Genomic DNA, 13055 nt, shown 5'->3' on the forward strand with positions numbered 1-13055 from the left:
TGTTACTTCATAGTTGTGTATTCTGCTTTCTTAAGTGAAAGTAAGCTGTTATCCTGTTTTCTTTTAATTTATGTCAATCATTCAGTAAGATTTCATTAATGCATTAAAATCTGTATGTGAGTTTCTTCAGTATATAAATTTAATGATTCTTGGGATTAGTCTCAGTCGCTTCAGTATTTAAAAGTATAATTAATATTTTTTTACCCCATGTTGGATCAAAATTACTTGACAGTGTCACACAGTCCTACAATGCAAATACAGCTTAAACTACAAATGCCATAGATAGATAGACAGATAGATATTCCTTTTTATTCATTTTAAGATTACATCAAAATAGTACACAAGGTATAACTAAATGTATCCATGTGGTCAAATACACTAAAAGGAGTTTTGCAGGAGGAATCAGAATCTGTGTAAATGAAGGAAATAGAGTTTGTAGAGCACTGCCAAGTTATGGGTATTAAAAACAGTGATTATGGAATTTAATTCCTATATAAAATATTTAAAACCCAATTTATATAATAAAATCAAATCTATTCATTTACCTTTTTTTAAAAAAAAAGCTTTTTTATACTGCTGGATGGAATTTTTGGCCCAGTAGTACTAAATGTGCATTATTTAGCAAAAGCAAATACTGGCAGTAAAAGCAATTATAAATAATCTTCTACTAAGACAATCTCAGAGGGTAGCAGTACCAGTAAGCTCTGGAAAATTAGATTTATTTTTAATTATGAATAAATTAGGATCTTTAAAATTTTTTGTTTAGTTCATATAATGTGATGATTCAGTTTTCCTTTTAAAGATACTTCACTGGGCTGATAGAATTGGAAAGAACTCTGCTGGTTTATCTAACCCCTCCTGTTAATGAAGGAGGACACAGAGGTTCAGAGAAGAGTAAGATTCCTAAAAGTAGTTGATAGGCAGAGTGTTGTGACCTTTGAAGCAGTTTGTACACATGGGACAGTTTTAATATTGCAGATGTGTCGTGTGGTTTTTCTTTGGGAGCAATTAGAGTAATTTTTAACTGAAAATTATTGGAAACATTTTTTTATTTCAAGAAGCTAATCTATTGTGCTAAGGTTTTCCTTTACATCCCCTTTATTAGCCTGGGCATTTTGATAAACAAATAATATTATCTAGCACTTTTCAATTTCACAAACATTTTTATATTTTACATTCTCACGTGACTCTCAGAACAACCTTGTCAGATAAGGAAATACTACTCTTATTCCACAGATGAGGAGACTGAGGCTAAAGGAAATTTAATTGTTCAGATCATGTAAGCACAGTAGGAAGCAGAGCCACATTTGAACCCAAACCTTTCTACTCCAGAACCCTTGTCCCATCTACTGTGTCTAGCTTTACATGGTTGGAAGAGTTGCTTTTTAAAAGTCAGGTTGTTGGGCAAGGGAGGGGAAAAGAAAAAAAAATAAATAAATGGATAAATAAATAAATAAATAAGAGATTATTGTGATGGCACATCACTATTTAAAGGAATTCTGTGGTCAACCCTTTTGTTACAGGAAAAATGTCTTAATAGCTACCACGTGTTGAATGCCGGCTGTGGGCCAGGCAGTGTGGTAGGTGCTAACCCTCAGAATCTGCGAAGCATTTTAGAAGGGAAGTTGTGCTGCTTATCTAGTAAGGAACTCACGTAGGATTATTTGCCTTCAAAGCCCCAACTTCCAGCTGCACCCCAAATTCAGGTCTCCCTAAAGGAGAACACACCCATATGCTTATAGCGAAATCATTGTTTAATGTGCTACTTATGAATTGCATACATGGGTGTTGATATTTATACATCTAGATTTCCATTTATTGATGCAGTAATTGCAAAAATACTACTATTGGCTCAGAAGCTCATGAAATTTAAAAAAGAAAGCCAGGAAGGTAAATCAATAGCTGTTTATACAAGTATAATTGCTGGATGGCAGCGTTGGTTTTTTTTTTTTTCTTTGTAATTAACTATGTACGCTTTTCACAAAATTTAAATAATCCATCTGACCCACTCACCTTAAATGAAAATAAGAAGCATGTTCAAGCTTATGGCATTACACTCATACTCTTCTGAAACTTCATCTTTCATAATTATTAGATTCAGTATATTTTTCAATTTATATGTGATTGTATTCTGTTTTTGTTTTGTGTTGACAGAGTCTTACTCTGTCGCCCAGGCTGGAGGTCAGTGACACTATACAGCTCACTGAAGCCTTGACCTCCCAGGATCAGGCGATTCTCCCATTTCACCCTCTCAGGTAGCTAGGACTACAGACGCACAGCACCATGCCCAGCTAATTTTTTCATATTTTATTTGTAGAGATAGGGTTTCACCATGTTGCCCAGGCTGGTCTCGAACTCCTGGGCTCAAGAAATCTGCCCACCTTTGCCTCCCAAAATGCTGGTATTACAGGCGTGAGCCACTGCACCCAGCCTGCTGGTTGGTTTTTAATAATATTTTGCTCTGAGTTTTTTTTTTTTTTTTTTAGAAGAATCTTTGATACTATCATATTACCAAAACTGAACAAGTCTTCTTTTCAGGCCCCTGTTTTTATATGAATTTGGTTTGAAGAGTTTTTTCATCAAACTGATTTTTTATTTGTCATGGGTGTCCAGGAAGATGTCAGCTGTGTGAGCAACGGGTTGGTAGAGCACTCAGGTGGAGATGGAGAGGAGACCTGGGCAGCTCCTGTGGCTGAGTCACAGATTCTCCACTGGTCCCCATGTCTCCTTTGAGGAGGAGAAATAGGGCCTCCAGCCCTCCCAAGTTCTGAGGTAGAAAAATTCAAGGGATTTGCACAGTGGGAATGTATTTGAGTTTTGAAGTTCCACCTCGTTCCTGGACTAGCCCCTCATGCTTCACATGGCGATTCTATTGTCCTTTGTTTCAGCTAGAAAATAAACTTTGTTCAGTCTCGCCCCAAATGAGAAGTTCTAGGCAGTCAGGTATTTGGCAAGAGTGTAAGGGTCTCACCCAGGTTTAAAGTATAAAGTTGAATTTCTAAGCAAGCCTGAAGAGTATGTGCAATACACATCTTCTGATTTTATGTTGTTGCATGTCGTGAGGGGTTTGGTGTCTTCAAGTAAAGGTTTTAAAGGCAACCTGGACTAGACTCTAAAACTTGACCCTCTGATGCTAATCAAAAATACGCAATCATCAAATGGCATTCTTACTCTATTTTTAAACTATTACATATCCCATTTTGACAACTTATTCTTACCTTTTTTACATAGGTCGAACTGGAAGGTACACCCTTATAGAGAAATGGAGAGATACCGAAAGACACTTAGCACCTCATGAAAATCCTATCATATCCTTAAACAAATGGGGGCAGTATGCTAGTGATGTGCAGCTCATTCTACGGCGAACCGGGCCGTCGCTCAGTGAGCGACCCACTTCAGACAGTGTGGCTCGAATTCCTGAAAGAACTTTATACAGGCAGAGTCTGCCCCCCTTAGCTAAACTGAGGCCTCAGATCGACAAATCAATCAAAAGGAGAGAACCGAAAAGGAAATCACTGACATTTACAGGAGGTGCCAAAGGATTAATGGACATTTTTGGAAAAGGTAAAGAAACTGAGTTTAAGCAAAAGGTGCTGAATAACTGCAAAACAACAGCAGATGAGTTGAAGAAGCTGATCCGTCTGCAGACAGAGAAGCTTCAATCCATTGAGAAACAGCTGGAATCTAATGAAATAGAAATACGATTTTGGGAGCAAAAGTATAATTCCAACCTTGAAGAGGAAATTGTCCGTCTAGAGCAAAAGATCAAAAGAAACGATGTAGAAATTGAGGAGGAAGAATTCTGGGAAAATGAATTACAGATTGAACAGGAAAATGAAAAACAGCTGAAGGATCAACTTCAAGAAATAAGACAGAAAATAACAGAATGCGAAAACAAATTAAAGGACTATTTGGCACAGATCCGGACTATGGAAAGTGGTCTTGAAGCAGAAAAATTGCAGCGGGAAGTTCAGGAGGCACAGGTCAATGAGGAAGAGGTTAAAGGAAAGATCGGTAAGGTCAAAGGGGAAATTGACATTCAAGGCCAGCAGAGTCTGAGGTTGGAAAATGGCATTAAAGCTGTGGAAAGATCTCTTGGACAAGCCACCAAACGCTTACAGGTAACCACATTTTGATAAATAGAATGTGTGGCCCATTTAAAATAATACCTTCTTGGAATCTCCTTTTCATCAATGTCAGTTTTTCCTTATATTCAAAGAATTAGAAACCCAGCCTTGTTTAAAAGTTTTGTCGAATTCTTGTGACTTACGACAGCTTAGATGAGAGCAGTAGCCATGCGGATCCTTCTCCACGGAAGAGCCTTGTCTTACTGCGGCAGTTGTAGCATTAGATAATGGGATGGAACGGACACTAATGATGAGATAGTGAATCTCACCTTCTCCTTTCAGAGATAGGGAAACCAGAGCTGAAAGAGCTGTCCACGGATTGGTTGGCCAGGGATTGTTGTGGGTAGCTGACTGCTTCTCTGTCACTTCTCCATTGTAGCCAGCCAATCCCAGCTTCCTTCCTGACACATAAACAGCCCTTCTCTCTTCTCCCCTCTCCACAGTACCCTCCTTTGCTTTCCTGAGAGAGGCACAAAGATTTCTGTCTGATTTTCCCCCTTTCTAGTTCACGTACAGGAAGATTTATATTTTGCCACTTAAACCCTAATCACTCAACTTACTTTTCCTGGATATACCCATTCTTGAAAAGACCTTGTGATTATGTTGTGAAAGTTGCAAAGATGTATCAAACAGTGTCTATCAGATGAGATGAGAAAGACACAATTGATTACAATATGGCTATTTAAATTTAAATTAAGATTAAATAATAAGGCAATTAAAATATTAAATATTTTAAACTGTTTTTAGTCACACATGGTCGCATTTCAAGTGCCCAGTAGCACATGTGGCTGTTGTACTGGCCGTGCAGACACAGAACATCTCCACCATTGGGGGAGGTTCTGTTGGACTGGGCTGGTTTAGAGCTTACTATTCAAAGTGTAGTCCATGCCAGGCAGCTTCAGGGGACACTTGTAAGAAATTCAGAATCTACTTTGAAACAAGATGCCCAAGTAGTGCCTGTGTACAGTGAGGTTTGAGAAGAGCTGCTTTAGAATATCAACAGTTAGTTTCACAATCAGAGAAAGCTGAGGTTTTAGGAAGAACTGATGTGGTCTCCTTTCTTCGTGACTATCTGTAGTAAGAGATAAAACTACCACCCAAATTTTGAAAATCAAGAATTTCTCATGCAGTAGAAGGTTGGCAGCCTCTAATTTGTCAGTATTTTACTATTGAGATTCATTTTGACATTTAAAAAAAGGTATAATTGGAAGTTGTGTTGCTTTTGATATCACTTACAGAAAACACTAACAACACAGTCATTACTAGTAAATCCCACTAACCCACTGAAAAGTGTCTGATAATCAAATATTGATATGTCCCCAAGTACCCCCTATACTCAAATAAATGGAGAAAACAACCATTCACTTCTAATCTCTTCCCAACCCCTACCAAATCCTTGAGACCCACCCAGCTTGGGTAGAGCCAGGGCACTTTTTCTTGTATACAGTAGAGGAAGGAAAGAAATAAAAAGCTGTTTAAATAATAGGATGCCCCTCTTTGCTTATACAGCTTTCCAGCTGTCCAAACTTGATCTCCTTCTTTAAGGCTCTGTAGTTCTCTAATCTTTGTCAAGGATTTAAGAATTCCATCGTGAGAATCTTGTGGGAATCTTGCTTTCCTTATGCTGTAAGATAAATCTCAATAATATATCACATGAAAATTGAAACAGCTTACAAAAAACAAGAACTCTAAATCCATGGACCAAATTACAGTTAACTTTGTAGTCATATGTTAATGTGAAGTGGTTAATATGTAAATTTGTGACCGACTTAGCAAGACTGCTGTAACACAGAGATGGGTAAAAACCTGTGGGGTTTTTTTCTTTTTATTTTCCACCAATGAGTTTACAGGCTGAGAAACCCGTTTTTGTTTTAGTTTTTGTTTTTCAATGAAAGTTTATAGACATGCTTATTCCATAAGGGTGCATAATGGTTTTCCAGAGTAAAGCATCGCATGTAAGAGGACAGACTGATGAAACTATTGTTTTCTCTGGCTTATATCTTGGCCTGCACCACAGAGTGGAAGTGACCTCTTTAGCCCATCGTATCCATATAAACCAGATTTGTTACATGTCCTTTTATGAAAGCAGACACCCCACATTTAACCCCTGTAGTAGAAGGATTGTCACTAAGATGTCTTGCACTGTCCAGTAGTGAATCCTCAAATTTAAAAAGTAATAATTTCCATCTAGGACAAAGAACAGGAACTGGAGCAGTTGACTAAGGAGTTGCGGCAAGTCAATCTCCAGCAGTTTATCCAGCAGACGGGGACAAAAGTTACCGTTTTGCCAGCGGAGCCCATTGAAATAGAGGCCTCACATGCAGACATTGAAAGAGGTAAGATGTTGAGAAATATGGTTTATTTTCCCTTTATTCTCACTGCTTAACTTTTTTTGTTTTTTGCTTTTTGAGACAGTGTCCCCCTGTGTCACCCAGGCTGGAACGCCAGTGGTGTAACTACAGCTTACTGCAGCCTTGACCTCCTGGGCTCAGGTGATGCTCCTACCTCAGCCTCCTGGGTAGCTGGGGCTACGGGTGCATGCCACCACACCTGGCTGCTTTTCTTTTTTTGTATTTTTTTGTAGAGATGAAGTTTCACCATGTTGCCCAGACTGGTCTCGACCTCCTGAGCTCAAGCAATCTGCCTGCCTCAGCTTCCCAAAGTGCTGGAATGACAGGCATGAACCAGCATGCCTGACCATCTGCTTAATTTTGAATAAACTACTTGTATTCAGTTAAAATATTACCCTCACATTCATAGCTAATTTTTAAGTGGGACACTTAAAAATTCTTTTCTTTTTTTTTTTTTTTTTAACTTATTTCCCATTTCTAGAGGAAAACCAGTAACATTTAGGTTATTTATTTATTTAGGTGAGCATGTAATCACCAAATGTCATATCATTAGTTTTAAACTGCTCCTTTATTAAAATTTTTTTCTGAAGTGTATGAGTCATAGTCTGTTAATTTGAATTTTGTCTCTGTTCCTTATGCCTCTTTTTCCTTCTTTTTCTTCTAAAAACTATTATTTATTTGTACTGATATTTAAAAGACAATTCCAAACCTGTGTATGCATATGGTGTGAGCAACCAAAAAAAGAAGCAAAATATTTGCCTTTTGTAAAGATCATTCACTGTTCAAATCACCAAAAACTAGTTTATCAAAGAGACTTGAGAAGGTTTTAGCCTCTTCTCCCCCAGTCCAGGGCACACAGAGGATTGCAGTTATTGCTCTGTGCAGTTTTCTCTTTCGGGGCAGGAAGCAGTCTAATTTGTTATATTGCTAAGTACTCCAAGTTGACTAGTTCATCAGGTGGCTTTCTTTGTTTCCTGTTTAGAGGCACCATTCCAGTCTGGGTCCCTGAAGCGACCTGGTTCATCTCGGCAGCTCCCCAGTAATCTCCGCATTCTGCAGAATCCTATCTCATCTGGTTTTAATCCTGAAGGCATATATGTATGACATTATCTGTCTTTAGGGGGGAGACACAAAAGAGGTACCAAGGACAGCAAACTTCCTTTTTGATTTGTGCCAATGATGAACAGAGGATCTATTCCACAAGCCGCTGTATGCTTTTTCTCTCCTAAATTGCATACCACTTGGAGCCATACCCTGTGCACTGATGCTAAAGAACAAAGAAACTGTGTTTTCACACATCAACAGTGTTGATATTTTTGTCCAGCAGCTGTAATGCAAAGCCTTCGTTTTTATTTGTAGTATTTTGAGAGCTTTAGGAAAGTATTATATAGTGTGTTACATAAATAAACCGTGACTTAAGAGTGAAGAGAAATTTGTGACTGGCTTAGTTTAATTTATTTCATGTAATCAATTAATGTGTGAATGTTGATGTTTTAATATTTTTATTGACTTATCCTGTGACTGACTTACGTTATATATTGTGTGATTATGACTGTGTGCATGTTGCCAGACTCCATCCATGCATTGCTGATTTACACTACACAAGTGTCCTAGGGTGCTCCACCATCAAAACTAACTCCAGAGGAAGCCGCTTGCATTTATTTTGTGAAACTGTCCTAGCCACTGCTTAATTAGGTGAAAGAATTCAGGTTTTTTTAAAATCTGGAATTTAGTCTTTCCTTTACAATATTTCCAAATATATTTGTGGCCACATAGCATAACAGATATTTTTCATGAGGTAAATTGTATGTCTAAAACATTTGCAGTGTTTCAGATACTGTTGAACAAAAATGTAATTGTTAAGTATGTATCCAAACAGGCATGGGGTTTCCTGATACATCATGTGTTTTGTTTCTGCCCTGTCTTATCATTTACACTCACGGATCTTCAGAATTGATCTAACATATAAGTTATAGGTATCTGAGGGCTGGGTTGGTCTACTTCAGGAACATTGCTTTAAGCAATGTATTTTAAAATAACCCGCTTCATGTGTATGATCTATTGGTGTACACACCATGGGTAAGGTATTACTTGCACATCATTTACTCTGTGTATTACGGACCATTGTGTTTTCTTCCAGTCACTTTGATGGAAAGGAGATTAAACCCTCGGTACTTTTTAGCAAGGAAATAAAGTCAAATTCAGCATATGTTTTTATTTTTAGGCTTGACTTTTACAAGACATTAATCTCCATTTGTACATATGTTTTTTATTTGTAAAACCAAAAATGAGTCAACACCTTTTTCATGAGTAGTGACTTAACTAAGATTTACAAGTAATATTTAGACAGATTCAGTCAGACACCACTTAGCCATTTTTACATTCCCTCTGGTTACATTTGGTACAGTACAATTAAGACTTTAATCTGAAATTTAAAGTAGTTTTAATTCTGAAGAAATTATATCCTCTATTATTTACATGCAACAAAATAAAAGTGAATTAATATAGTAATGCCATGGTAACAATAGAGATATGTCTTATGCATGAAGGCAACCTTGGATGTTTTAACACATTTGACTTACTTTGGTTTAGTGAATGCTGACAATGCTGCTCTACTTAGGTTTCCTATGAAAAATTTTAAGAATGGCTATGAGACTGTGTAGAAGCTTCTAGAGAACTGAAAGTAATAATGCAGAGTTGCCTTTTCTAGTGCAGCTAAGTGGCGGACCTCAACTGAAGATATGATTTTCTTTGGGTTCTTGGAGTTATCAAATTGATCTTGCCATTATGTTACTTTGCAAATAACTGAAGTAAATGATTCTTACCTAAATAACCACAACCTGTACACATTTGCTTACAATTTATAATAATTATTTTCTATCTACCTATATTTAAAATTAGAATGATTAAAAAATAATTTATAGCTTTTGTGACAGTAGTGATTTACATATGCCCAATATATGCCTTATTTCTAAATAAGTCATTCTGTATAAAGTCATTTTGTTGTTCAGAGAAATCAAGATCTTATTCACAAAGAAAAACATTTTATAAATTGATCACATTTTATTTAAGTCAAAATGTTAAACTGGAGGCAGTATTAAACTTTGCAATTAGAAGTTTCAGAGATGCCTTAGCGTACCATGAAAAACACTGTCAATATCCAACTTATTATAAATTGTTATCAGAATTAACCTAATAACTTTAAAGAAGGACAAGCAGCATCCTAGCAACTTGCAGTAGTCTTGGGTTCCCAGCATAGTGTCACAGTTAACCTCTCTGACAACTTCATCAGAATTTCCAAGCTGCCAAATAATCTTCATAGACCTGATTACAGATTTTTAAAAATTTCCTAGATGAGGAAAGTATAGAAATGTGAATATGATGAATACATTGAGAAACTGTACTTTTTAATTAGTTATATTACTTCTGGAAGCACATATCTAAGGAATATTTTCTAAGAATCAGAGGAAAAAAACTCGTTTTCATAGGAACATCTGAAGATACTTTAGTATATTTGTGATCATTTTTATCTATTGCAAATACAAATGACTTAGGTAAGTGCCACATCTTGGACACATTTCGGAGGGGAGTGGGCAATGGTATACAAAAATACCAAATATAAAATTTTCATCTGGGGGGAATATTCAGGTTCTAAATATTAAATTAGATTACAATCTTTTGTGTTTTTTTAAAAATAAAAACATATTGCAACTTGTTTTATTGTGATTTTCTATAAGTATTAAATACATTTAAAGATCTTTTTATCTTGCCAAGAAATAATTTGGAATAGATAGCACTGGTATATTTGACCTTTTGAGTGTCTGTCATCCTCAGAGAATGGCCCATAGTGTGTCACCTGTGGACATAGTGTCCCTAGTCCTTTTGTTGTCCTTCTGAGATATTTTGGTTTGATACCATTTGTTATTTTCTTTTTTATCTTGATGCACAGGGACTTTTTTATAATATGAGACTTCAGTTGGTATTAATAGGAGTTACCTGTTTAATTCTCCCAGTCATCAGTGAGCTAACTATCAATTCCTTTAGTTCAAATTAGTCATAGACAAGAGCTACAGCAAGACTGATAGAGTAAAAACTATATAAATACAGTAAAAAATATAATTTATGGTGTGAAATGTGAAGTATAGCAGTATATAACGAGAACATGTAAGCACTTGCTTGCACAGCATAAGTATAATTTACACTTGCATTAAAGGATAATTTTCTCTGTGAATAAGAGCAAAATGGTCTTTAGAGAAACAAACTGTTCATTTGAAGCCATTTCTGTGAACATCTTCCAAGATAGAACTGTAATGGATTGAGGAAATAACACAGAAAAGACAAAAACTTTTGATTTCAGGCGTGCAAAGTGCGTGGGCAGATGGACAGTTCCTGTTGTGCATTGCCTTTGATAAATTGGGCCTTAATTTATATACCTGTGCTGTGTTCACATCCCTCTTCTACCTAAAGTTGTCTTTATTGGTTTATATTGTGTTAAAATTAGCTCATAAGTGTTACTTTTATATTATGTTCTGTTTTTAAGTTGCATGTTTATACTATTTGCTACAGTATTTTTAAGTTTGGGGTGAAGGCCATCAGCTGTATCAAAAAGACAAAACAATCACTATTTATTCAGTATTGCTGCTTTACATCTCCAGAATAAGCTTTCGATGCCAGGACAGTGACTGCCTGAAAGCTGCAGGAGCTCTTTTCAATGCATTTTATATATTTTTAGAAACCAAATAAATGCAGAAAACTATTTAGTATACTAATTATATTAAACCAGCAGAAATATAAAGGCAATAAAGTATATACATATATAAGGGGGGAGGGGAAAGATTAAAAAATAGATTTACAGCCAGACATGGTGATAGCCCTAAATGTATTTCTCAATATGTTTTTCTTTATTGACCCTGGGAGGATTTGAGTTGCTGCAGCTTTAAACAGAAAATTGCCATGTTCACTAATTGTGAGCACATAAATATGCTTTTAGTACTGCTTTGCTTATGTACAAATAAATCTGTAATATGTATTATATGTAATCTTTTTCTTTGACTTTCATTTTAAATGTATATTTTCTGATCATTATGAGCTGTAAAACAAAGAATCAATATTGGATATTCTCCCAAATAATAAATTTTCAGGATTCATTGGGACATTACAGTTGTTTGTTTCTTACATCCTTTGTATTTTAAAATACAATTTTACTTCCTTTAAAAGATACTGGAGACAATAGGGGCACATATCACTACACATAATTACATTTTTCATATATACTTAAAGAGTCATCTATTGCTCAAAAGGTGGCTTATTAAACAAAACTGAATTAAGAAACTAATACGCCTTTTATTTCAAAAGCGAAAGAAGAAATGATATCTTAATGAACCTCTGCATTCCCAGATTTCCCTAAAAACCATAAGTGAGAGGAAGAGAACTAACATTTCAGCCCCTACCACATGCCAAGTGCAATGTGGAGTACTTGTCACACTTTTAACATTCACAGCCATCCAAGGAACTGCTCCTAAATCACAACCCCTAAGTAACTGACTCAGCATTTGAACCTAGATGTTTCAGACCTCAAGGCACTTTTCTGTATTCCATGGGAGAGATGCATGAGCTTTACAGTGCCCAGTTTCTGCATTTTAACCACTTTTTAATGTGGAAGTATATAAACTCATTGTTATAGGAATATTTTTATAAGAAGTTAAACCTTTACTTAGAAATTACACATGGGGGCCAGGTGTGGTGGCTCACGCCTATAATCCAAGCACTTTGGGAGAACAAGGTAGGCAGATGACTTGAGGTCAGGAGTTCGAGACCAGCCTGGCCAACGTGGCGAAATCCCGTCTCTACTAAAAGTAAAAAAAATAGCCAGGCGTGGTGGCGGGCGCCTGTAGTCCCAGCTACTCAGGAGGCTGAGGCAGGAGAACCACTTGAACCTGGGAGGCGGGAGGTTGGAGTGAGCCAAGATCACGCCACTGCATTCCAACCTGGGCGACAAGAGGGAGACTCTCTCTATATATATTTAGCCAAAGTAGTATTTATTGAGCCAAAGTAAATTTCCTTGTAATTTCAACTTTCTTTAAGGCCACATAGAAGAAACAATTTCCCATCTATGTATATATAGAGAGAGAAAGAGTCTTGCTCTGAAAAAAAGTCTCACTCTATATATATGGGAATAATAGTATGTTATAAAAACAAAGATGAAATGAGAAACTTAAAGTCATTCAAAATACCAATAAGCCCTGATTTGGGGGACTTTTAAAATTTTAATTATCCATCCTGTCCTCTAAAATCATGTTTTGTTAATGGCGGAGCAAGAAACAGGAACTACTGTTAACTTCAGCCACCGCCCACTCCACATATGTGTGCTGTGTCTATTAGGAAAGATCAGTGGAATCCTATAAAATGGGCATAAATATGCAGGATGTGTTTATGCTTTCCACAGACATTTAGTGAGCCCGTTTTTGTGCGGACACTGGACTGAGAAGCATATATTTGTTCTCTAAGGAGGTTTACACTCTTTTTTTTTTTGAGATGGAGTCTCTCATTGTTGCCCAGGCTGGAGTGCAATAGCCCG

The 13055-nt window shown here is 36.5% G+C and overlaps 1 protein-coding gene and 1 long non-coding RNA gene across 4 annotated transcripts in view; both read left to right on the forward strand.

Moving 5' to 3' along the window:
* The window catches only part of RASSF8 (Ras association domain family member 8), a 116227-nt gene extending 104596 nt beyond the window's left edge, over positions 1–11631 (forward strand). For all 3 annotated transcript variants that reach the window (XM_045364890.3, XM_045364889.3, XM_074006444.1), the window contains 3 exons: positions 3232–4121; positions 6319–6463; positions 7461–11631. In XM_045364890.3, the coding sequence (XP_045220825.1) occupies positions 3232–4121; positions 6319–6463; positions 7461–7582 (1157 nt within the window). In that variant the 3' untranslated portion in view covers positions 7583–11631. The remainder of the gene's footprint in view (positions 1–3231; positions 4122–6318; positions 6464–7460) is intronic.
* Positions 6470–7067, forward strand: LOC135966191 (uncharacterized). The gene is made up of 2 exons (XR_010579334.1): positions 6470–6619; positions 6712–7067. It is a non-coding gene; the product is annotated as an uncharacterized lncRNA (long non-coding RNA).
* Positions 11632–13055: the final 1424 nt, after the last annotated feature.

This window comes from Macaca fascicularis, chromosome 11 (genome assembly GCF_037993035.2).
Source record: "Macaca fascicularis isolate 582-1 chromosome 11, T2T-MFA8v1.1".
Taxonomy (NCBI): Eukaryota; Metazoa; Chordata; class Mammalia; order Primates; family Cercopithecidae; genus Macaca; species Macaca fascicularis.